General features: G+C 49.3%; 1 protein-coding gene across 2 annotated transcripts in view; it reads left to right on the plus strand.

Moving 5' to 3' along the window:
• Positions 1-22,455, plus strand: part of SERPINE2 (serpin family E member 2) — a 57,248-nt gene extending 34,793 nt beyond the window's left edge. For both annotated transcript variants that reach the window (XM_028509533.2, XM_036022792.1), the window contains 7 exons: positions 1,382-1,609; positions 6,586-6,783; positions 13,784-13,982; positions 15,720-15,820; positions 17,869-17,955; positions 20,401-20,484; positions 21,682-22,455. In XM_028509533.2, the coding sequence (XP_028365334.1) occupies positions 1,382-1,609; positions 6,586-6,783; positions 13,784-13,982; positions 15,720-15,820; positions 17,869-17,955; positions 20,401-20,484; positions 21,682-21,719 (935 nt within the window). In that variant the 3' untranslated portion in view covers positions 21,720-22,455. The remainder of the gene's footprint in view (positions 1-1,381; positions 1,610-6,585; positions 6,784-13,783; positions 13,983-15,719; positions 15,821-17,868; positions 17,956-20,400; positions 20,485-21,681) is intronic.
• The last annotated feature ends 3,438 nt before the right edge of the window (positions 22,456-25,893 follow it).

Here is a 25,893-nt window from a genome sequence, read left to right on the forward strand (position 1 = left end):
TAGCAAGTGGATTTTTGTCATTTGTCATAACGCTGAGCCAACCTCCTTTTAAGCAGTGTTCCTGCAGTCTGGATGCTACTGGCCTGTTGGCAATGCCCCCACCCCCGCCCCACCCCTCCTTCCTCCCTGGCCGCCGTGACTTCCGCCCTGGTGACACACTGATCCGAGGGAGCCCGGGTGGTTGTTCAGGCCCTACTTCCGGGCCAGCCTCTGAGAATTCGCAGCAGTGATGCTCTTGCTGAGGACGGAGGCAGGACAGTGAGGGGCAGAGGAGGCAGCATCTGCTCTCATCTTTTCCTGGCAGGAGACCAGGGAGCGTGGAGGAGGAGGAGGAGGAGGAGGGGGCCATGTGGCTGAGAGGGGCAGGCCTGGGACTTGGCCTCTGAAGGGTGCTGTCCCTAACCTATAAAAGGGACCTGCCCCCTCCTACTGGGCCTGCCCCGCAGAACAGCATGAGGGGGTACAGCCGTCAGAGACCCGGCAAAGGCCTCAGGAGCTGAGGAGTCTCTCCCCTGCCCTCGTTGAAAGGGTCTGAAAAAGAAACACTCTCAGTGACAGGGTGACTCTCCAGAAGACCACCAAGGTCACCCTGCAGGGCGTTTCAGGACAGTGTCACTCTGTAAAGCCAGTAAGAAGAATCTGTAACAAGCTCTTTATACAAACACATGTCGCCCTTGTAACTTATGCCCCTCTTTCCCATGCTCTGAAACCAAATGAAGCGTGCGTGCATGGCCCATGTAAAATAAATCTCACGTTGCCATAAAATTAATCCCCTTACTTTCTGAGCTTGATATTAAGTAAAAACCACACTGTTCTCAGATGGTGGCACACGGCCATTTTTTATAGTCTTTCGAATGCTGATTTTACTCATTTTTATTTTTATTTCCCAAATAGAAAAAGAGAATCACAGCGCTAAATCTTTGGCAGGAAAGGAAACAGCGGTCAGGACTGTTGAGTGAGAAGGAGAGTGGTTTGGGAAGATTCCTTTCATGTAGCCCTTCGAGGCTCCGTAATTGAGGAGTGTGCCAGTCTTCCCGCTGACCTGGCACCAAGGAGGCCCTCCAGGGGGACACGGTCCACCTGGGGCAGGTGTTGAGAATGCCTTGCATGCGCCTGATTGGATGCTCGAAGAAAAATGGATTTTTAAGGCCTAATAATAGTTGTACCTTATTCCTCCACTTCCTTGATTAACATAAGGGCACTGAAAAAGCAAAAACAAAAAAAAAACAAAAAAAAAACATAATCTCTTGCTACTCACATTATCTTGTTTAGACTGTTGTTATTTGCCCAAAGATAGGAGATAGCTTGAACAATAACTTCTGGGAATTCTCATGGAAATATTGCCGCATTTTCTCCCTCTCCCCCCCCCGCCCCCCTGCAGGAGTTGGCAAAACGCTAAAGAAGATCAATAAGGCCATCGTCTCCAAGAAGAACAAGGACACGGTGACGGTGGCGAACGCGATGTTCGTGAAGAACGGCTCCAAGATCGAAATGCCTTTCGTCACGAGGAACAAAGACGTGTTTCAGTGCGAGGTGCGGAACGTGAACTTCAAGGACCCGGCCTCCGCCTGCGACACCATCAACGCGTGGGTGAAGAACGAAACCCGGGGTGAGTGCTCCCGGCTCCCTGGGCTGTTATTTTTCGTGACTGTACACTCTATGCACGAACGTGGGAGTCGGGCTCTGAGATTCCAGCTCGAGCCTGCAGGTCGGTTGGGCCTTCTGTTGTGGGAGGCCCGGGCCCTTCGGACTGCTCTGTCTTCTCCTTTCCAGCAGGCCCCGCGGCCTCTGTCCACCTTCCTTCTCTTTTCACGACTCCTCTCGCGTCCCTGGGGGGAGTTTTTCTCACTGCATCTCACCCCCAGAGCCCTGGCCCACTGGCCCTTGTCTGTTTTGAAATTTTTGTTGCTTGTTCCTTCCTGCTTGGGTATCTGTTGTCTCCTTTGCCTGGAATGGCCTTCTCAGCCTTTAAGATTCAGGCCTGACCTCTCTCACCCTCCCTGCCTCTGGCTCTGTCCTCGCAGGAAGTAGGTGCCTCCGCTCTGGTGGTGACGGGCATATGACTGTGCCTCTTCTCTGCCCCTTCGTGATAGCACTCGCCACCCTGCATAGTGATTACTTGTTTCCCTGCATCTGTTCTCCCGTGAAACAGAGCAAATGCCTAACATCGGCGTTTCAAGCCTGTCAGTTTGTAAACTGGAGGTACAGGTGAAACCATCTAGGAGGAGAGGTAGTCTAGGATGACAGGGGAAAGTTAAGTCTAGAAATGTAGAGTTGGGAACCATTTATCACAGAAGGGAGGGTTACCTACCTTTAGTAGGGAGAAGCGCGAAGACAAAACTTTGGGGAACTCCAACTTTCAGGTCATGTTGCTTAAAATGTGATTCCTGATGCACCTGCATGAGAGTTACCTGGGGCGTGTGTTTGAAATACAGACCGCTGGACCCAGCCTGCTGAGTCAGAATCTCCCAGGGAAGAGCCTGACATTCTGCGTTAAAACAAGTTCTCCCATTGTCTACCGCCACCACCCACCCCCAGACTTAACTTATGTGAATGCTCGGTAACCTTTCACGGGACTAGTGAGGAGATAGACAAGGAATGCTCTGGAGGGCGGACGAGAGCCAGGCTGGTTTGGGGGAATCCACGGCGCGTCCCTTCTCAACAGCATCCCGGACAGTGCCGTAGTGACACCGTCAGAGACCAACAAACGTGAGGGGTTTAGAGGTGTTTCTGAGCTTGTGGTCCTAGGAACAGTGCCAGGAGGCTGAGGGCACCGAGCTGCTGGATGGCAGTCTGACCGTGGCATGAACGCCCAGCCCCCCAGTGTGCTGTGCCGTGTTAAATCATGTGAGCGGACCCCTCACCCGTTTTCCTCCGAGCACTTGAATGCGCTTCCTCTCCATCAGCCACTTCATGCGCTGCTGCTTCTCTAGGGAACCGAGAGCGATGAGACCCAAGCAGCGCTTTTCAAGCCCGCAGACCCAACTCCCTCTTTTTAAACAAGTATTTTTTTAAAAGATTTTATTTATTTATTTTTAGAGAGGGAAGGGAGGGAGGGAGGGAGAGAGAGAGAGAGAGAGAGAGAGAGAGAGAAACATCAATGTGCGGTTGCTGGGGGTTATGGCCTGCAACCCAGGAATGTACCCTGGCTGGGAATCGAACCTGGGACACTTTGGTTCCCAGCCCGCACTCAATCCACTGAGCTACGCCAGCCAGGGCTCTAAACAAGTATTTTTAGTCCTCTCTTTACTGTCCTGAAGTGAAGTCTGTGCCTAATATAAGCTCCACACGATAGACACAAAGCTTTAAAAGTTAATATGAATGATGTCAAACTGTAATACGAGGAACAACAAAAGCCATTTATGTATGTAGTTCCGCAGGTAAACCCAGGGGCACAGACCAAGACAAGCATGAGGTACCCCTGGCACGAAAACCACAAGTTGCTTTACCATTGTTGATGCATTTTTTTTTTCTAAAACGGTGCAAAACTCTCAGTAAATTTCCGAGTCAAGTCGGTATAGTCTCTCCTTGATTTGCATGGTAGTCACATTCCTAGCAAATTCAATGCACAGGAAAGGTATGCCCCCCAAAAGACACATGTGTTTACATGAAAAAGAGGGAGGTTCTGGGCTCAGATAATGGTCAACCGATGTGTCATCAATGTGACCATCCATGGGGGTGTTTGCAAGTTGTGCAGGAAGAGGACGATTCTTCATTGTTTCAGGACTGTTTTGAATATCCAGGACATGCCCCGTCTCTGGCTACTGCTCATTCAACCAGAAATGTCCCCACAAATTTCCAGATTCCTGGTAAATTCAAATTTGTGGGGTGGACTGCCCCCCTGAGAAGTACTTGTCTACCGGACAGGTCTCAGAAGGACCCGAGAGACTGAACAGTCCACCTGTGAAGACCGCCAAGTTGGGTTTGTGGAGGTGGCACCTGCTGCCCTGCAGGGAGTGGGAGAACCGACCCAGCGTGCTGGGACTCGGGGATGGCCCCATGGGGCTGCCCTCCTCACCTCTCTGCAGCCTCACCTTCTCTCCTATCACACCCCCCCCCACCCACGTGGGCATCATCAAGGGGCCTGGAATACTCCTCTGCCCCTTGTTAATGTCCATTCACTTTCACTCTGCCCCATGAATAGCATCATAGTTAAAAGCGTTAAGTTCTGAGTCTGCATCTCACTTCTGCCCTTTACTGGCTGTGTAGCCTTATGCAAGCTATTTGACCTCCCTGTGCCTCAGTGTCCTCGTCTGTGAAATGGAGACATCCTAGAGAGGTGCTACCAGAATAGTTATAACAACATTAAGGTTGTTATGAGGATAAACCTAATACATGTACAGCATTTATTGAAGTGCCCGGCACTTAGCAAATGCTCAAGTGGGAGCTATTTTTACAGCCACTAGCTCAAGTAATTTAGCTTCCTCGAGGCCCCCGTCCATCCCCGACCTTGCCGACTGGATCAGACTCCCCCTGTTTTGCACTCACACCCTTGAGTACTTCCATTCAAGGTAGTCATTACACCTGCGGCTTTAGTCTTTTCCAAGTTCCATTACGTCGGCCTCCACCTCGCAGACCCACAGCTCTTTGAGGGCAGAGTTCACTTTTTGTTTGTTTCGTTTTCTTGTCTAAGAGAGTACATGGCCCCTGGTGGCACCTGGTAGGCAGGCGTCTAAGGATGGGTGGGAAAGGGGGTGGGGAGTGTGTGCGTGGGCAAGCGGCCGGAGGCTGGGTGCGCATTTATGGCAGTTATCGATGGCAGGTGCCCCGCGTGCCTCCTTTGTCTCTAAAATGTGCATTTCTTCCCCCGTCTCTCTTTATCATTTCTTTTGATTTTTTTCATGCCTCCTGGGAATATCTTAGTCCTACCAGTGGCAATCGGAGGTTTCATTTACCGTAGCAAACAAGGCCCGAAAGGACTTCTTCAGCACTGACTGTGTGCTGGACGGAGAGCTGGGCGGGGTTTTGGGAGATGAATGGCAGGTCCTGGTCCTCCTGCAGTTAGTTCCTGGTGGAGGAGGCAGGCACCTTCAGTTTGCCTGGAATAAAACGCCGTGGTGTCGGGGTGGTGCTGAGAATTGGGCTTTATGGTGACTCCTCGGAGGGTCACTTTCGGACCCTCTCTGGGTCAGAAAGGTGTGTAGAAGGAGCCGTTGAGCTACATCTGGAAGGCAGGTAGGGGCCGGGCTGGGTGAAGTTCCCAGCAAAGGCAGAGACATTCAGTGTGGGGGGTGGGGAGGGGGGTTATCAACTCTAAGCAGCTTCCTATCGCCCGAGGCACAGGGTTCTAACTTCCTTCCCCGTCTGTTCCCAGAGGCAGGCCTGGCTTGCATTGAGTCATGGCTATTTATAGCGTCTGCCTTTTCCCTTCTGATCCTGCGGCAAGGTGGCGTTGGCGCCCCCTTGTGGAAGTAAGGAGCGGTCACGGACCTGTCTCACTGAGCACGCTGTGGGCCAGGGAAACTTAGGTCTGCTTCTCCACCGCGATTGACTTACGCCTTTGTTTCTTGTACATCGGAATCTTCTCGCACTTCATTTAAAAGGACTTAAAGCTTTTCCTGCCGAGTCAGACATCCTTGCTTCTTGAGAAACCGTTGGTTTTACTCTCACCATTTAATGTATTATAAATTGCATTTATATTATGCACTCCTTTTTTGTTTGTTTTTAAAATATGCCTGGGCTAAAGGCTGCACTGAAATCATTTTTAATAGCTTTGGGTCTTAGGACATCTCTACACACACACACACACACACACAGCCGACTCTTCAAATATGGAGCAAAAAGAACCTAAATGTCCAGCACAGGTGGGACTTTGAAGGATCTTTGTGACTTCGAGGAAGCATCCTAGAACCCCGGTTGTTGCCCCTTCACTCCCGACACAAACGAGGTGGACCATCCCTGCGTCTCAGGAAGATCATCTTCCTTCAGATTTAGGAGTTCTAGGACAGGTCTCCTTTCTTTTCACCTCCGTACTATTATTACCACCTAGCTTGACCCCTGACTCCTAAGTATAGACGTCAACTTTAACTTCGGCTCTTCTTTAACCACAGATCAGAAGTGAATGCACAGCGTTTCTAAAATCTCCAGAGAAATTAAGCATTTGCCTTTGATAGTGTTGCATGGCATCCAATGTTCCTTTATCTAGACTGGGATTAGATCAGCCCCGTGGCTGAAACCACACAGCTGCTGATCTTGTGCTGAACAAAAACCCTCACCAGTCGTCAGATAATAGCAAAAAGAGGGAAATTCGTTAATAATTAAGTGGCGTTTGTTTGGAGGAGTAAAATTTTCTAAAGCGTGGGGCTGAGAGAGAACAGGTATAAAAGAATTCCTTGATGAAACGTTTGGTGGTCCCTGCCTGGAGGGTCTGTGACGTCTCTTCTGGTCTCTGAGTTTTACCTTGTCTGCTGTTTTAATATTTAGTGAGGGGAAACAATGAGAAAGGACAAAGGGGGTGTTGTGAAAAGTCGCTTTTTAAACTCTTCTAAGAAGTCCTCTGGCTTTTCCTTCCCCGTGCCCCAGCGGCAGCCTTTGCCCTCACGTGACCCCAGCCCTGAGACTCTTCCCTGTTCTGTGGCTCCACAGGCAAGATCGACAGCCTGCTGTCCCCAGACCTCATCGACGGCGTGCTCACCAGAATGGTCCTGGTCAACGCCCTGTACTTTAAGGGTCTGTGGAAATCACGCTTTCGGCCCGAGAACACGAAGAAGCGCCCGTTCATGGCCGCCGACGGGAAGTCCTACCAAGTGCCGATGCTAGCCCAGCTCTCCCTGTTCCGGAGCGGTAAGTCCACTTGCGCGAGGCCCCATTCTGCCACACATGCCGGCTGCAGAGCCTCCCGTGAGTGCCTGCACTGAGTTCAAGAGCAAGCCTGCCTTTTATTGTCACTTCTTGAGAGAGCAAGGGAGGGGAGGGCAGGATTTAAAAACAAAAAATAGCTCAAGGTACTCTTTGTATTATTTGTGAATTCGTGTATCAACATGCAACACATACAGGCTTTTTAGGTTGAAAATTTAAAGAGGGAAGGCTAATTCACAAAGTTAGTGTACCTGGGCATTAAACATGGAACAGCCTTATCAACTCATCATTGGCTATCTTACGTTACCAAATTAAAAATAAGCAAAAATTAGCGCTGGCTGGTGTGGCTCAGTGGATTGAGCACTGGCCTATGAGCCAAAGAGTTGCTGGTTTGATTCCCAGTCAGGGCACTTGTCTGAGTTATGGGCCAGGTCCCCAATGGAGGGCGCATGAGAGGCAACCACACATTGATGTTTCCCTCTCTTTCTCCCTCCCTTCCCCTCTCTCTAAAAATAAATAATTTTTTATTTTAAAAAAGCAAGCATTAGATTTCTGTTTATGAATTTAGCAAACATTATGGAGCTAGAGAAAGCGCCAAGGAGCTGCTGCCCTGAAGATAGTCACACGCTAGCAAACAAGCGGCAGCCAGACACATACACATGGTGGAGCACACTCGATAGTTAGATTTAGTTTTGTATAAAGATTGTACTACATGTCTGATTTCAGAGAAGTCATAGGACAACAGATGCCAATTTATCTCATGTAAGTAAAATACCTGCTCTAGATTCACACATCTGTAGAGATCTGTGTTGAAGGATGTTCTATTCAGCGTTAACGGCGGTAGTTTTTCTCTATTTCAATTAGAAATTGTCAGAAATGTGTGTTCGTGTTGCAATCGGGGAAAATGCGTGACCCACCTCTGCTGTCCTCGCCACACTGTAGACCACAAAGGTTGCTTTGCGAGCCTGGTTTTATTGAAGCGTCTGTGGTCCAACTGAAGCTGCTCTTCCCTCTGCTTTACGAGTTCGCCTGGATGTCTCCAACCCGGGCCTGGGCCTGCGGGTCCCAGGCATTTCCTTGGCACGCTCAGCATTCATGAGCTTCAGGCACTGCCCAGCCTCTCGCCAGCTGCCCTGTTCTTTTGATAAAGGGATGACTCACGAGACGAACGCGGTCAACCGAGCCCCTTCCCTCCTCACCTGTCACGCATCAACCTTCCTAGTAAAAGTTTCCCATTCACTCAAAATTTTTTTTAAAAAAAGATAATATATATTTAAAAACCCTGCGGAAACATACCACGAGAGCAACCGAGAATAATAAAAGGCTTTTCTGCCCCGAGATCTCTGTCGGCAGAATGCCAGCGTGGCCACAGCAGATCCAGAGCGAAGCCATTTCTTTTTATCTTTGTACGCGCTCGGCATTCTGACAATGTTAGAAGCAAGGGGGGCTCATTTACTGTACATTTTTATTGCTGAAAAAAAAAAAGACAAATAAGTTCGTAGTCAAAGATGAAAAGGCAAGGAATTCTACAGACATTCCCATGAAAGGTTCAGCTGGCTGTGTTTCCAGCAATGGCCGTTAACACACTTCTCTCGAGTGTATAAGCTGCTCCCCGAGAGGAAGCTACAAGGCCCAGAAGCGTTTTGGTTCAGAACTGCTTTGTCTAAGGATGTACGTGTGTGTGTTACAGAAAGTGGTGTGCAAATACATTCCGTTATCAGAGGCTCATGCTCTGTACAGCTTCCCTGGTCTGTGCCCGCCCCTCTCCACCCTGTCCTGAGCCCCAGGGGCTACCCCTGTGGGCTCCTTTGCCCCCTGGCTTCCTGTTGGGTTGGCTCTTGGGACAAACCAGCAGGTGACAGGGATAAGGGAGAAGAGAGGGGTTAGGCCCCTGACTTCCCTGCCCTCTCCGGCAGTCACCAGAGCCCTGCATCTCTCCACCAAGGTCTTACTTAACTTCTGCCATCAGGGCTCAAGCAAAAGCTCTGGGTCACCTTGCCTGCCCTCACCTGTCCCAGCCTAAGGCCAGTCAGGGTGTCCCACTGCTTGTAGCCCTGAATGGTTCCTCTGTACTCTGCCCATGCTTTATAAGTAGTCCCTCCATGAAACTGCCTTTCACAGAAAGATGGGCAGGTTTGGCTCATCACGCGGCCACCACGACCAGCCTGGGCTCAAGGCTGGGCAGTCCCAGTGAGGCCCAGCTCCATCCCACGCACAGGGCCCCTGGGGCCAGCCGACGGACGTGTCCTGGGCCTCACCAAGCCTCTCTGTTCTTGGTCACTTGGCAGAAACATCACCATCGCATTTATCATCAGTCTTTCCATCTTTTCCCCCAAGATGTCATCAGGGCCTCTGAGAAGATTCACTTAGTAACCTCAAGGGGGAGGACAGACAGTGGAAGAGGAGGGGAAACCCTTCTCACCTCTGTCCCATAAAGCAGAAATGCTTTGAGGAAAGAATTTTTTCCATTTAAAAAAGCCTAAAAATCTGTTTTTTAATAGAAGTATATTTCATCCTTATTGCAAAATCCTCAAGTACAACCTATATAAGGCAGACAGTAAATGTCCCCTTATGATTCCATTCCCAGCGTAAACACCCTTACTAAGTGCTAGGTATCGCATTTGAGATCTTCCCTATGGGTATATGAAATGTGCCCAAGAGGCTTTTTTGCATGCATAGGATTACACTGTCATTTCTGCTCTACAGTCTGCTTTATTCATTAGACAGTGTGTCTTGTAAAATTTTTAATGTCAGTTCCTGTGGATTGACGTGATCCGTTTATCAGCTGCCTTCTGTTCCACATGGTGTACACGCATCCCAATACCCTGGGGGCGGCCTTGACTCTTCCCTGTGACACACAGCACGGCGGTGCCCACGCCTGTACACAAAGGGGTAGACACCTGTGCCAGGACCTCCAAAGGTAATGTCCCTGAAGAGCGTCACTGAGTCAAAGTAGTTGCAAACTTTTTGTCTTCATGGTTATGAATTTAGATGTAGAGATTAAAAAAAAAAAGACCACACAGAATTCCAGAAATACATATGTATGTTTGCGTGTGTATGTGTCAGTATATTTCCAGGTTCTGCCCCCCTCTGTGCTTCCTCCTTGGGCCTACCTGTTCGTTTTACTTCCCTGTTTGGTTGCCCCGGAAGCTCTAGTGCCCCAGAGAAATGGGTCGTTGTCCTCAGCCACCGAATTCCCTGCTCGGTGCTCAGCTCAGCACAGGGCACCAGCACTCACCCAGTGGCTCACACCGCCCGCCCTCCCTATCCATGCCCCGCCCCGCGACTCCCTCCACTCCAGCCCAAAGACAGACTGCAGGCAGCGGAGCTGTCTCCTATGCTTGTTAAATGTGTATCTGCTGAAGCACAGCCGGAACAGTTCCTTTGGAACTCGGGAAATCCATTCAGTTGCTTGTAGCAGGAGGTAATTAGAGGAACGTTCATTCATCGGGCTTCCCTGATAGTAAATATTTAACATACCGGTCTGGCCCTGGCTGGTGTGGCTCAGTGGACTGAGTGCCGGCTTGCAAACCGAAAGGCCACCGGTTTGATTCCCAGTCAGAGCACATGCCTGGGTTGCGGGCCAGGTCCCCAGTAGGGGGCGTGTGAGAGGCAACCGATCGATGAATCTCTCATGTGTCGGATGCTTCTCTCCCTCTCTTTCTCTCTCCTTTCCCCTTTCTCTAAAAATAAATACAAATCTTAAAAAAAAAAAAAGTACAGGGTCCAACAGAAGTAACACATGCTTGAGTATGTTTGGTAACATTATACGGGTGTAATGTTTTATAGTTTTAATTTGAACATTTCACCTAAAATGTCATATGGTGTGCTTGAGTGTGATAGTGTTATGTTACAGGAGTATGTGCTTAGGATTCTGTAATTAAAAAGCAGTGCAATTTGTGCCAGACCCTGTAATCTCTCTGACTTTACAGGCTGATAAGTAATCTTAGCATTTCATCCAGCTCGGTTACTACTTCCTCCCTTACAGGACTTAAAATAGGAATTGGGGTCTTTTAGGGAGCTTTCCAGAAAAGCTGGCTCAGCCCAAAAGCACCACTGACAGGAAGTTCTAAATCTTCTCTGTATTTTTCATGTTTGATTCCTTGCCTTTTATGTCTCATTAAAGGCTTTGTTGATCACCTTCCATCTAAGAGCAAAGGCTGCCTTTCCCCTGCTCACGTCTTCCCTTGTCTTCAGAATGAACGAGCCTGCTGCATTTGCATCGCTATATCCTCTAAGTCATCCACATTAAAGAACACTCAGGCTGCCTCCTGCAAGACACGGAGTGCAGGGCCTCGGGCAGGACGCTCTGAAGGAAGGCAGTCTGGGACTCTGCCAGGCTCCCCACCCGGACGCCAGCTCCCCAAACACCCTTTCCTTCCATGCTGTGTTCTTCGCAGGAGCTGTGCTCGCCTGTAGCTCATGGGGTTTCCCTTGGTGGATTGACTCTGGGTTTCAACGGTTTGAGCACTGACCGAATGCTCAAGTCACCAGGTTGCTGACATCCGTAGGTGAGAGCCACACCTGTGGCTCCTGGGCTGATGTGCCTTCTCACTCAGCTTTCACGGTTTTGTAACGCAGGTGCTGTTAGCCCCTTGTACAGACACATACACTAAGACCTGGAGTGAAGGAATCTGCCCAAGTCCCCAAGACAGTGTGTTTCAGAGCCAGGATTGGAATCCAGGTTTTATAACTCCAGGTCTCGTGTCTTTGGCCTCTGCACTTGCCCTCCATTAAATGACAACTGTGAAAGTCCGCACAGTTCCTGAGTGACCAAGCGGAGGGAGAGGACAGGTGTCATTGTGTCTCCTGGCTCCTCCAGCCCCGCCAGTAAAGATAAGCAGGGAGGGGTATGCTCCGAGGCATCCTGGATGACATGTGCCATCGGCTCCTGAGGTCCGAGGTGGCCGCGGGCCGGGGAGACATGAATCACTGGGCAGACGAGAGCCACTGGGCGCCAAGCTGGTTAATGATGTCTCCAGTCGAGGCTGGATTAACTGGAAGACATAGAGGCTGTCTCCCTTCTCGAACACCCTTAGCTCATCAGTTTTTATTATTCACGACCCCAGCCCTTATCTGAACATTAAACACTCTGGGGAGTGGTTAATGACCGCCTCCGGGTTCCCATTTCACATCCTCGAGTAATCATTTATAACCACTTCCCAAGTTTCACAGTCGCTGAAAATTAGCTCTGCCAGAGTGGGGACCTAATGTTTTCTTTGAGGATTAAAGGGCTTATTAGGACATCATTTTTTTTTCTCACTTTCCGTTGATTTTTCAGTTTCTGCTGAGACCATGGTGTGGTGCAGGGCAAAAGTAGGGAGGAAGGGTTCCGTATCCTTTCCTAAGCAAATCGGCAGTGTCATCCCATAGTGTCCAGCTATTTTCATCATATTTTACAGCTAAAAGTGTTCGTTATCTAACAAAGTTTGTCATCTCTCTCCCTCCCCACCCCCGTCTGTGGAGACCTGGCTGATTGATGTTACCTGTCTCAGGTGCGGTGATTGGCAAAGGTCATCGTCCCCAAAGAAAAGACAGTGAAAATTAGGAGAGAAATTGCTTTCTCATCTCTCTCTTCCTTAAACATGGTGTCCCTCTAGGTCACTGAAAGGAGGAAGAAGAGGGGCTCAGGGGGGCACCCACAAGAGGCCGGGCTTTGCTACATCCCTTACATGTGTTTTCCTCATTTACTGATCTAAACAGCCCTATTAGGGACACTGTTAACCTCTCCCATACCTCCATCCTCTATACTAGGAGGTGCCCCGAGGTTAAATAACCTCACCGGGGTCACCAGGTTCTTCTTAAAAAGTTTGATGTGTGTTTAATAAAACTTTTGAGAAATCTCCCATAAGTCTAGAAATGCTGGTTTTCCATTTCCCTCATTCATGTTTGTAACTCGGTCATTATAAGCTGAATGTAAAGATTTCACGGGCTCCTAAGGAGTTAGGACCCTCTCTCGGCCCCCATCCCCATGAGCCTTGCTGCTCAGTTGCTAAATGTCTTGAATATTGTACGTGGGATAAAAGGGTTCTAAAATCCAGTTCGCTTGGGAAACCTGGGGATAACTAGAGTTAAACAGCTTTCATCCAGAGTATCTCAGAGCCTTGATATTGCATTTTCTACAATAAGGACCCAGTACTTCCTAGATTTATTGGGGTATGGAACCCAGCTGGTCTACCGAGAACCTTGCCAGTTGTGTGTTCTCTAGGCAACGTTTTGACAAATGCTGGTTTAAATCATTCTTGGGTTTTTATTAGCCAGAACCAGTACCATAAAGTATCTGAGAGCCTTAGTGATAGTGAGTGGCCTGCACGAAGCGTGAGCAGGGAGTTGGCCCAGTGAAGCAGGAAGATGCTCTTTGGCATTGGATACAGCGAGCCCGAGTACTGGAGCTCCGCTGCATAGCCGTGTGTCCGTTGGCAAGTTATGTACTTCCTCTGACTGTAGCTTCACCAACAGTAGTGTGGACTGCTTCTGCCTCCCGCGGGGGGCACGGTAGAGTCGAAACGTGTTCAAGTGGTTGGTAGAGGCCTGGCACAGAGCTGGCCCTCATCAGTGGAAGCTCCTTAGATCCCCCCCTCCCTCCTCTTCCGTGGGCACACGTAGGCTCGGCCAAAGAACCCTTCTAAGGCCGCTCAAATTCGTCCCTTCATTCCGAGGGTAAGGGTCACGTTCTCACAAAGCACTGTATGCTAAGTGCCTTATGATCTAGTTCAGTTCTTCTCAACAGAATTCATGTAATTTTAGTGCCGCCCAAAGGCATTCTGTCACAACATGTCAAAACCAAAGAAAGGCAACTCTTTACCAGGGAAGGAAGAGATCATTGTCCTTACCCTTGTCTCCCAAAGAAGCTAATGTTGGAGAAAGGGAAGTTCTCAAACCGCATCGCTCTCTTCCCTCTGAAGCTGCCCCGGCGATCGGCAGCCACTCACGCTGCGTCCGGCATGCGTCAAGGACACACTGAACCTGCCTCTGATCTCTTTAGGGTCGGCGAGCACCCCCAACGGCCTGTGGTACAACTTCATCGAGCTGCCCTACCACGGAGAAAGCATCAGCATGCTGATCGCGCTGCCCAGCGAGAGCTCCACCCCGCTGTCCGCCATCATCCCCCACATCAACACCAAGACCATCGACAGCTGGACCAGCATGATGGTGCCCAAGAGGGTGCAGGTCGTCCTGCCCAAGTAAGTGGCTCCTTCCCCTAAAGGAGGGAACAACGGAAGTGCTCGGTCCTTGGTAGTGATCGTGTCAGCACCAGACCACACGGGGCTAAAATCAGGCCACCGAGAAGCCCGTTGCGTGGTGCAGAATCCGCAGGGTAGGAATACGAGGCTGTGCTTCTGGGAAGGTTTGTTGCCATCCCTGTGCCTCTGTGTTATCCCTGTGCCTCTGTGTTATCCCTGGGCCTCTGTGTTATCCCTGGGCCTCTGTGTTATCCCTGGGGCAGGCTAACAGCCGTGGAGAGGGAGAGAGGGCAGCCGGTCTCTGGCCACCACGAACCCACCAGCTCATAACGCACCTCATTCTGTTCAGAGACTGAAAAAGCCATGCACGCCATCACAGTCGTGTGATGGAGTCACAATAATGTTTAGTCCTGTTCTGTTTTTCAATAAGGGGCGTCATCGCAGTGACTTAAGTTTTAGCTGGAAGTGGCTGAAGACGGAGGTCCAGAAGCTGGGACATCCAGTCAAACTTCAGTTCTTGAATGTCTCCCATCCCGAAAAATCTGGTTCTCGAACAGCCTTCTGGGATAATTGAGTTCAAGAACCGAGGTTCCACTGTATTTTGAAACTACCAGGCAGAATTCGTACGTTAGTGGCTAGGGAAGTTTTTCTCTTATACCCTGAAAGTATGAGATAGATGGGATTTGAGCTGTTAAGACTTGAATCCAAGGGGAAAATAATCCCAGAGTCTGTCTGAACCCTAATTTCTAACAGGTCAGAGCACGCTTTACCCAGACCAGTGAAGGACCCCTTTTTACAACCTTTCTAACATTAGTGTCTCTGGGGCTTTTTTCACCACCCAGACCTCAGGGGTGTGGAGGTGGCACCTTCTAGTTCTAACAGCTTTTCATTTCCAGTCACTGAGTTAAGGAATCAGAGAAGCACATTGATAATAAGTATTAGTTATCCTCCCAACATTTTTTTTGTTATAAAATAAGCCTTCACATAGGTAGTGCTTGATATCATTGAATCAGATGCTGACCTTGTAGGCGAATGACCATTATAATGGTCAGTCACCACTGCAGCCCACCTGTGGTGAGAATCTGTCCACCTGTCCCGTTGCTCTCCCGCAAGATGTGATCAGATCTGCTAAACCCTTTGATGATGTGTGTAATCGTTGACATACCTGTGGCTCTAAGGCCAGATACCCAAGAACCCTCCATTATACCCACATACAATACTATGGCAAATATTTCTAGTGCTTTCTCCCATTTTACCAGTAAGCTGCTTTTAGAATCCCACCATGCACTAGTGGGAAGGTGTCTGCACTCTTTGGACCACCCCCTGTCCCAGTGAGGATGGTGGTTCCTATAGCAGCCACGGTGGTAGCTCTCTGGTTGGACATGGGGAAGAACTGTAGGCATTGCAGAGTGCAGACACTTGTCAACACCCCGCATCTCTCCGTCAGCACAAGAGAAGGTGCTTCTGTGGTCCTCCCGAGCCTGGAATAGCGGCCGGTTGCACAGGAGGGTGGGACGGCCCCTACTTGCTGTCACTGCATGTGCTGCTGATGCCAGCTAAGGGTTTGAGGGATGAGTTGTTCTCTCCGGAGCCTGGAATCAAAATTTATAACAAAGTAAATCTGTTTAGATGGGTGCTCAGGGCTTGCTTAGAAAAGTGTCTGTAAACGTTTTCCGCCCGCACTGATCGTATCATTTATAGTCTAGTGATTGGCCCTGTTTTCCGTCTTCATGCTAGGTTCACAGCCGCAGCACAGACAGACCTGAAGGAGCCGCTGAAAGCTCTTGGCATCACCGAGATGTTTGATCCATCAAAGGCAAATTTTGCAAAAATAACAAGTACGTTCAGTTTAAAAACTTATTCTTAAACTTGAAGACCGTGTTGCAGACTGAGCCTCTGATTTGCTCGGACAGAAAAGGACACAGTTAGGAACGCGTTGCCCTAAAACTCGCTGGTGTAGTTTGACGTACCGTTCAGTGATGTGATTGAGCTGTAATCATTTAAAGCAGCACGTCAGCCACCCCTGCATTCCACACGGACATTTCCTGTGAGGCCCAAGCGGCTCCACACAGTTGGAGAAGCAGCATTTTGTGCATTGTTCCTAGTACCTCACAATGTGGCTCTTCATTAGGTTCAAATTTTTTTTCCAAATACACATTTTCCCTGTCTTTGAAAAATCAAGATAGTTTCAGCTCTCAAATACTTATTCCCACCAAACAGCAGTAGGCACACACAATATCCAGATATGTATTTTGTCATCTCATGCCCATGAATCTAACGTAATATAAATGCAAAGGAGTCTGATTAGAATTTTTTTTTTGCCAAAACACCTAGGACCCAGCTGGTATGGTATCCCTTCTTTTGCCAGCATAGGTACCCTTTCCTGGAGCTATGTTTGAATGGTCAGACCTTTGTCTTTTTAACTTGGAACATAACAACTTCTTCCCAAAGAAAAGTCATAGTTTAAACGTTATTTGCACTCCGTTTTGTATTTTCCCCCTTGAGTGAGAAGGAGTGAGTTCATCCGCAGCCTCAGCTGCCAGCTGGTGAACGCCTGAGTGCTCTCCTGGGAATAAACTTGACCCCCCTGGTGAAACTGCAGCTCCGAGGATACTCTGATAGTCTCCTCCCGTTAGCCAAACGCTCCTCCCCGTTCATTGGGTGGCGTTGGCATCCCCTGGGAGCTTGTCTGACATGCACGATGTTGGCCCTGACCCAGACCCACTGAATCAGAATCCTCACTTTACCGAACTCGTCAGCCCAGTAACATTTGAGCAGCACTATTTTGAGCTGCACTCTCTCCTTCAAGGTTATCCTGTGTAGCCACAATGCTACAGGGTGTCCCCAGGGAGTTCACAGGTGTCCAGAGGGATGACCAGGTGCCCCAAATTCTCCTGAGACGTTCTGTTTAACCCTGCAGGTGACTTGGGCCCTGCAAAGGTGCCTCTTCCCCACCATCAGTCGTATTAGAGCCGGGCATCAATGCAGACTGTTGAAAACCAGATGACGAATGCGGGGTGGTGAACACACAACACAGTATACAGGGGATGGATTATAGTCTTGTACACCTGAGGACCATATAACTTTATTAACTCATCACCCCAATACATTCAAAAGTAAAGTAAAATAAAATAAAACCAGACGACACAGAAAGCCGTGTCTCCTTTCGCATCCAGACCCCTGTCTAGGCAAGGCTGGCATTGACCTCCCTTGGCGCTGCCCCTGAAAGCCGCACCCAGTGGGTCTTGCTGCGATAGAAAGAATTTGCCGAGAAGGAAAATGAATTCCCCAGAAGGTTCCAGCGGCAGGACCGTGTTTCCGAGTCTGGCCCTCACCACAGTCTGAACTGTCCTCACACTTGACCCTCTTCTCTCACCGGCACGCCCGTGCTGGGGTCAGGGGGGACAGCCAGCACTGACTCTGCCACTAACTGGACGTGTGATTCAAGGGCAGATTTTTTTTTAACACTCTGGGCCTCAGTTTCCCCTTCTACAAACACCATCTGAAACCCTCCCTGGCTCTGGCATTGTGTGCATGAAAAACAATGTTGCCTTGCTGCTTCTGGAAAGCTGGGCTTCCCTTTCAAAGCTCTGCTCTTTTTTTTTTTTTTTTTTTAAATAAAATCCTTAGTGATCAGAGTTGAATAGCCAGAAGCACTAGCATTTTTGGAGCCTGGGACTCCCTCCCTGTAAGCAACATCCCAGTTCACATGGCAGACACTGCAGTGACAGTCGTGCCACAGCCTTTAATCACCGAGACTGGAAGAGGTCACTTCTCTGACTGCTTTTGAGAATTGGAATTGGCCACGGCGGAGGTTCCTTTTCCAGCTAAACAGATGGTCTGCGTATCAAACAAATGCTGTTCTTGTCTTATTTTCTGGAAACAGGGTCAGAAAACCTTCATATTTCTCACATCTTGCAAAAAGCGAAAATTGAAGTCAGTGAAGACGGAACCAAAGCTTCAGCAGTAACGAGTAAGCCAGCAGCTGTGACTGGGCCAGATCTGGAGCGGGATCTGGGGCGGGATCTGGGGAGGGATCTGGGGCTGGATCTGGGGCTGGATCTGGGGAGGGATCTGGGGCTGGGACTGGATCTGGGGTGGGATCTGGGGAGGGATCTGGGGAGGGACTTGGGGAGGGATCTGGGGCAGGTGGCAAGCTCACTGTCAACTTCTGGTCAGGCTCTGTGGGCGACTGTAAGAGGCAGTGGGGAATTCAGACAGATGCAGGGCCTGTGTCCATGAAGCTCAGAGTCTATTTGATGAGGGGAAGCACTTCAGTGAGAGAAATTCCTGTAGGACAAGACTCGACAAATTTCTTCTGTAAAGAGTGAAACTATGTATTTTCTGCGCTGTGGGCCGTAGTATTTCCAGAGCAGCTCTCAGCTTCGACACTGTAGTGACAGAACAGGGCAGATGATACAAGCCGATGGGCATGGTTGTTTATATAAAACTTGATAGGAATAGGATCTGACTCCTACACTTGGCCTGGCACTGCAATGTGCTGAACCTTGCTCTCAAAAGGCTAGAGCGTACTCTGGCTTCTTGCTGGCAGAAAAGACCACTCTTCAGATTGAAACATAAAATCATAGCACTGACTAGCAGGAAAATAGCCAGTCAGGTTCATCCAGGACAAAGCGAAGCATTAGCATGCAGCTGTTGACTTACAGCAAGATCGCTATGCAGCCTCTCCTGATAATTTGAACATCCACATTTACTTTCTCCTTGATGGCTCGTGTAATGGAGAAAATAGAACAATCTTAGGGCTGTCTTTTTTCTGCACCCTAATTACCCACATGAGATTGCCTGAACAGATATGACCAAGCTCTGCCAGCTCATAAAGTGAAAATAATATCCCAGCTACACTTGTAACTGGGTCAAATATTTCTGGTCATTAAAAGGTACACCCACAATAGATACTTGATTGCCTTCCTAGAATAAACATTTCAGATTCCTTTAAAATAGCATTTAAGACACAGACCTAGAATAAGAGAGCTTGGAATTTTTAAGATGCCTGTTGTCTTTTCCAGGTTATAAGCGACACCTAAATTTTGCCAAAGTTATTGGCCAATTTTGCCGACTCGCTACATGATTTGCAGGGCCCTACGCACAATGAAAGTGTGCATCCCCTTGTTCAAAACTGATTAAGAACTTCGAGGCGGCAGCAGAGGCTCACCAAACCCAGCGCGGGGTGGTTGAGAGTGTGGGGCCCTGTGTAACTGCCCCGGCCACATCCCCACGAAGCCCAGACCTGCTATATCCATTTTCTCGGGCTGCCGTGACAGACCGGGTGCCTTAGCCACAGAAATGTATTTCTCGCACTTCTGGAGGCTGAAGTTCACGATCAAGGTGTTGGCAGGGTGTCTTCAGTCATCTCTCCTTGACCTGCAGTGGCCACCTCCCACTGTGTCCTCCTGTGGCTTTTCCTCCGTGTGCATGCGTCCCTGGGGTCTCCTTCTCTTATAAGGACACCATTTATTGGCTGAGGGCTCTGCCTTCATGACCTCATTTAAATAAATACCTCCTTCAAGGCCCTCCTTCCAAATACAGTCACATGGGGGATTAGGGCTTAAACATGCAAATTTGGAGGGGATGCAGCCTAGTCTATACAGCACCTGCTAACTACTGAGTTTCTGTAACCCCGGGTTGAGTGAGTGGTTTACCCCAGCACAGCCGCACACGGCTCCTTTGGAACATCAGGCCCGAGTCATTAGTGCTTTCTGCGCTGGGGACAGGAGGAGCGGGTCATCGCAGCAAGCATGGGGCAGTTACGCCTGGTACCACCCTCCTGCAAGGCCTTGTCACAGGCTTATTAAAATCAAGCCACTGTTGGCAGGCACAGCCGAGTAAGGCTGCCTAAGACCATAAACTGAAGAAGTTTGCTTTCCCCATCCAATGCCCGCCCCAGGCGAGCTGCACGACACAGCTGGTCCCAGAGGAGAGGCCTCTGTTACCACTGGGAGGGAGACCTAGATCGGGCCAGACGAAGAGGCGCAGTCTCGGTGGCCGAGCACAAAGCTGGGCCCTGATACGCCACAGGGATCTGGAGAGGCTGAGGGGACCAGCTGCCGCCCTCAGGAAGGCGGTGAATAAGTGGCACCCAGCCAATGCCGACGGGGCATAGGCACTGGGTGTCCATCAAGCAGCAAACACCGTGCCGGGGGCCTTGATACGTTTGTGTCATTTAATCCTCATAAAAACCCGACAAGGGCTAAGTCCCTGTATTAAGGAAGACGGTGCTCGTGTAGGCTAGAAGAGATGGTCACGGTACAGGGCCTGGCCCCCTGTGGGTGTCCAGTGCATGGTGGCCGGCGGGCCTGCTGTTGCGCATGCCGTCACTCATCAGCATCAAGGGTCCATCCGGCCACCGCCTTGCTGGCCGCACGCCGGACGTACAGCGTGTTTCCTTTCCTTCCCACAGCCGCGATCCTAATCGCAAGGTCATCTCCTCCGTGGTTCATAGTGGACAGACCTTTTCTGTTTTTCATCCGACACAATCCTACAGGTAAGAGATTCCCCCCCCACCGGTCACGCGCTGTAAGAGCTCAGAAAGGTGGATCGCCCCCGGGATTCAGTCCAGCGGAGCTGCTCTCCGTGTCTCTCCGAGGTGGCGGCTGTCGCCAGCGCCTCAAACGGCAGAACCACACCCCTCGGAGAGAGAGGAAACCCGGGCTCTTTACAAAGGGTGATGGGATCGTTTAAACAAGGACAAGATTTTATGTTTGCATTGTTTTGTTTTGTTTTTAACATAGTGAGAACTCTGCAACCCTTTGGGGCACTTTCAACATCTGTTGATTTTTCTTTTAAAAATAAATGCAGTAGTTAAGTTGTATAAGAAGCTGCATGTCATCAGCCTTCGTAAGCCCACCCTCTGGGTGTGACTTCAGATTTGTTAATTCAGTCGCTCTTGGCACTGGGAGTCATTGGTTCAAACTGCAGCTCCATCTTTAAGGATAAGAGTATTTCCGACCCCTCAGTACAATTTTGAAGAGTAAATAAAGATTGCCTTTGTGGAGAGGTTGGCTTCATGTTGGTACGGAGTAGAAACTAATACATTTTACTGTTTACTCTTCTTCAAAATTAGTAATATCAGCTACTGCCCTGGCTGCTGTGGCTCAGTGGACTGAGTGCTGGCCCGTAAACCAAAGGGTCGCAGGTTCCATTCCCAGTCAGGGCACATGCCTGGGTTGCAGGCCAGGTCACCGGTAGGGGGGTGTGTGAGAGGCAACCACACATTGATGTTTCTCCCCCTCTCTTTCTCCCCCTCATCCCCTCTCTCTAAAAATAAATAGACAAGATCTTCTTTAAAAAGATAAATAATGCCAGCCACTTCCTTATCCTCGTGTCTCGGTGCGTGCTGAATGTCGTAATTCGTGTGTGCCTGAACCAAACAGCCCACTGTGGGAGCCTCTGGACACCCGTGGCTCTTTCACTTTAACTTCTAATTAATTTAAGTGAAATATAATTAAAAATCCCATTTCCTAGTCACACTGGCCACATTTCAAGGGTGTGTTAGCCTCATGTGACCAGTGGCTCCCATACCAGACCGTGAGGATACAAACTGGTTCCATCACCACAGAAAGTCCTGTTGAGAGCAAGCAGCGGGTGGAACTCAGCCCAGAACCTTCCTTTACATAGGCCTTTCATCCTGTTTCAGAGACTGTTTTTCATGATCGTGGCTTATTCTCCTTGCCTTCCGCAGGTGCCTTCTTGTTCATGGGCCAGATAAACAAGCCCTGAGGAGGGGCCCGGGAGAAGCCATGCAGACAGAGCAAGAGCAAACCCAACTTGGCTGTGAAGAGGAGACTCCTGGCCTACATCTCTCACAGTTCTTTTAAATATTCTGTACTTCACTTTCTTTTGCAAAACTAGTCCTTGAGAGCGGAGGAGACTCAACGATGCAAGCGTTTCTATTCTGGGATGTGTTCAAGGCGGGGAAGGGCAGGACGGCTGGAACACTGTACTGAGAAACGAATAGGAAGGCTCCCAAGTGTTTAAAAGATTCCTTAAACTACTGAGCGGTTACTTAGGTAACAACCCTCTTGAGTATTTGCTGTCCGGTTCAGGATTTTTGTTTTGTTTTGTTTCTATGTATGGCTTTGCAGAAGAAATTCAATCAGTGTGACGAGGGGAAAAGACATTTTATGGTAGCTTTTACATTTCTATGAAGAAAAAAATATTATTGGCCTCTTTTAATTATTTTTGTTTTGTCTCATCCAAAGTCTTGCTAGTAAGCGTTCTTTGGGGTGCGGGCGTAGAAATAGCGAAATCTCTAGCCTTTGTGTGTTTTTGATGTTGTTGTCCTCATTGTTGTTTTCTATAATGCATGTATTCACTAAAATAAAGTTTAAAAAACTAATGTCTTGCTAGACACGGTTTGCTGTTGTGCAGTGTGCCTGTCGTTACTTGTCTGTATTTCTTTGGATTTGCATTTTTGGGTATTTTGTACAAAGTAAAAATAAAGTGTTATGAGTAGCTAAAACAAAGGTATTTCTCTGCTATTTGAAAGTACAACACAAGAAGCAGCCTTTTGTAAAGAGTTCAGCCTCTTCTAATAAAACTGTACCTCAGCCCTGGCTGGTGTAGCTCAGTGGATTGAGGGCGGGCTGCGAACCAAGGCATCGCAAGTTTGATTCCCAGTCAGGGCACATGCCTGGGTTGCAGGCCACGGCCCCCAGCAACCACACATTGATGTGTTTCTCTCTTTCTCTCTCTCTTCTCCCTCCCTTCCCTCTCTAAAAATAAATAAATAAAATCTTAAAAAAAAAAAAACAAAAAAAAAAACCTCTGTACCTCGGTAAGCTGCAGAAAACCCAGAGCTCTTGGCTTTTTTCTCCCAACCTGACAACCAGATACTATTCTCTGCCCCACCCCTTCTCTGTGTGCAGAGCCCTTGAGAGAGAAAACCATCTCATTAAACCACCTCTAATTTCTGCGGCCTGTTCACTCAAGGGAGGGCCAAGTATCATCAGCAAAAGCAGCGTTTTTGTAGCCAAAGCAGAAGGAACTTGCTGGAGACTAACGGACTTCGAAAATCAGAGTGGATGGTGAATGTGTCATTTTGGTGACAGGCTAGAGTGTATGATTTTTAATGACAAGATTTTTTTTTCTTAGAAATAATCACAACTCTAATGTTACCATTTTTTTATTTGCCTGCCCCCCCCCCACTAATTTCTTCAAGATTTGGATAGTCTTATCAAAATCAGAATGGTTTAAAATACTTTTTTACCAATACTTAGAAACATTTTCTAAATCCTCACCTGGGGATATGCTTATTGATTTTAGAGGGAGAAGAATGGGGAGGGAGAGAGAGAGAACTCTATCAGTTGCCTCCAGTGCCTGCCCCGACCGGGGACTCAACCCACCTCCTAGATGTGTGCTCTGACGGGGAACCAAACCCGCAGCCTCCGCGTGTTTATGACAACCCTGCGGCCAACCCAGCCGCCCAGCCGGGGCAACGCAGAAACAAACGTATGATTAACCTCTGAACTCTGCTCATCACTCTTAATATGTTAAAACTTCACATTCAGCACTCCACCAGTTTGCTGTCTGTCATTCTCACGTGTCAAGTGGGCTGAGCTTCGGCCTGCAGCCAAGCACAGATACTTCGATCAACCGCAAGAGAGAGGGAAGGGGGCGCGTGTTTTCCCTGTTGGAGATCAGGTGCCACGGACCACTTGCACTCCAGCAAACACGCTGGCGTAGCCCCTTGTTAGTGCCTTTTGGAGCTTTCCTGGTTTTCCAGTTTTCTGACCCCATTCAGTTACATCATTTTGAATAGTTTAAAATAGGAATAGTGTTTATCAATGATCCAAGAATTATGAACTCCACTGATTCATTCATTAAAGTACCTTTGGGGTACCAAGTACTGTTGCTGTCGGTATTTAACTAAATACTAATAGAAAAGGAAAGCAAAGGGACCTAGACATTGAGCTGAATAAACTGGGACCATAAACCCGTTTGCTTCACTGGGGAGCTACAGCTTTTCACACTGCAGGGCACCTCGGCGTTGTGTTCCGCCCAGAGGATTAACTCTCCGTCCTTCCCCCCACCTCTGGTGCCAGCGTGTTGGGGGGCACAGGGGGAGGTGCTGGACCATAAAGGCCTGTCAGTCTCACCAGGGGAGAGTCCGCAAAACCTTGGGAAGTTGATTGGTTCTTTTGAAAACACTGGTTGGTTCTGCTGGTCCACCCCAAGCCCGAACTAGTATGATCCCAGGGAAACAAAGAAACTCTTGTTCTCATTCTCTCTCTCCCTCTCTCTCTTCCTGCCCCGCCCCCCTCGCCCATGTGACCCGCACTTGCCCCAGGCCCTCCTGTCCTCTCTCCATAGCCATGTGGCCTTAGCAGCTGCATGGCCAGCAGCCCTGTGGACTCTGCCACCAGAGCAGCAGGGAAGACAAGCTAAGCCACCTGTAAGCTTCCCGGATGTGGACTGAGGCCACTTAGCAGCTACCTGCGGACCTCAAGGGACTGAGCTTTAATATCGGAAGCAAAAACTCTGCACACTGGCTTTTGTCTTGGCTGTGCTGAGGACAAGGTTGAATTTTTTCCATGGCTGGACAGAGGGAGACGGGACACTGGGAACTCAGGGGGCTCAGCCCTCCCAGGCCAGGGTCCCTTTTATAGGAGGTTCATAGTAAAACTGCATGGTGGGTAGTCACTTCGCCCACCGGAAAGAACCATGCACTCCTAAGTTAGCAGACACCATCAGGCCGCTAGCGCACTCTGCACATTCACGAACCTTCTTCCTGCGGCGTGACGTGTACCTCTGGGCGGCATCCGGCGTTCTGCGCAGTGATCCAAGCCTGAGGCAACACAGAGCTAAACAGAATCCAACTCCTCCCAGACGCCTTTGCTGATGGAGCCAAAGAGCATGTAAAGCGCGTTCCCCTGCGCCGGTGAGCAGCTGCTACATGCTCGCCCTCCCGTGGGTGCTGAAAGGCACCGGGGCCCAGGGAGCACCCACTTCCGGCGGCCAAGGAGTGGAAGACGCCACTGGCTCGGACGCTCAGTTTCTTCGGGAATTCCTTCTCCCAAATCAAGAAAAAAAGGACGTAGATGTGGAGAAACTGGCTAAATGAGAAATCGCTGTTCTGCAGTGACACCGGTTGCACCGTGAGTGTCTGCAGAGGAAACTGAATATTGAAAAGCAGCATGGAAGTGAATGTTCACGTTTCTTGGAGGTGCACCTCCTCCACCTGAAGTTCATAATCCCAGCTACCAAAGGGAGAGAGGAGGGTGGCGGGCCCTGCGCTTCTCCTTCCTAGACAAGAAAATCAGCCGCAGGAGTAAGAAGTGAGTCCCAGGGGCCAGTGGTCAGGACCCTACGGGCACCACTGTCACATAAATCTAAGGATGGTCCACTGGCCGCTGACTCTGTCTCATTAACTACACTGCCTACTGCTGGGTGTCTCCTGGCCCTTTCTGATGCGTGCTCTTGCTGTGAAGGGGGTAATATCTGTAACTTATGTAGAGGAAGGGTCATCAGAAGGCCAGGCAAACTTCTCCCCACCCCACCCCCCACCAACTGGAAACAGCCTTCTCTACCTGTCAGCGACCTCATGACTTACCTCTTCTGCAAAAGTCATGGGATCAAAATCATCAGTTCGCTTTGCAATTTTAATGTACGACAGATGTGGTCAAGAGGCATTCTGTGGATAAGCCAATCATGGAGCTCTTCCTTAACCGAAGGGGAGATATTGTAATGTCTTTCACTTTCTCAACTGTCTTTCTCCCAGAGATTTTCTCCTGAAACTCCGCATCTTCTGAGGCCAGGGAGCACCGACAGGCTGTCGGGCACAGGAATAGAACAAGCGAGTGTTATTGGAAAGCTGGACAGCAGCAACGCCAAACAGCCTGCTTTTCTTCTCGGGATTATATGTGCTTGTGATGATCATTTTCGATTGCACACA

The sequence above is a fragment of the Phyllostomus discolor genome, chromosome 4 (assembly GCF_004126475.2).
Source record: "Phyllostomus discolor isolate MPI-MPIP mPhyDis1 chromosome 4, mPhyDis1.pri.v3, whole genome shotgun sequence".
Taxonomy (NCBI): Eukaryota; Metazoa; Chordata; class Mammalia; order Chiroptera; family Phyllostomidae; genus Phyllostomus; species Phyllostomus discolor.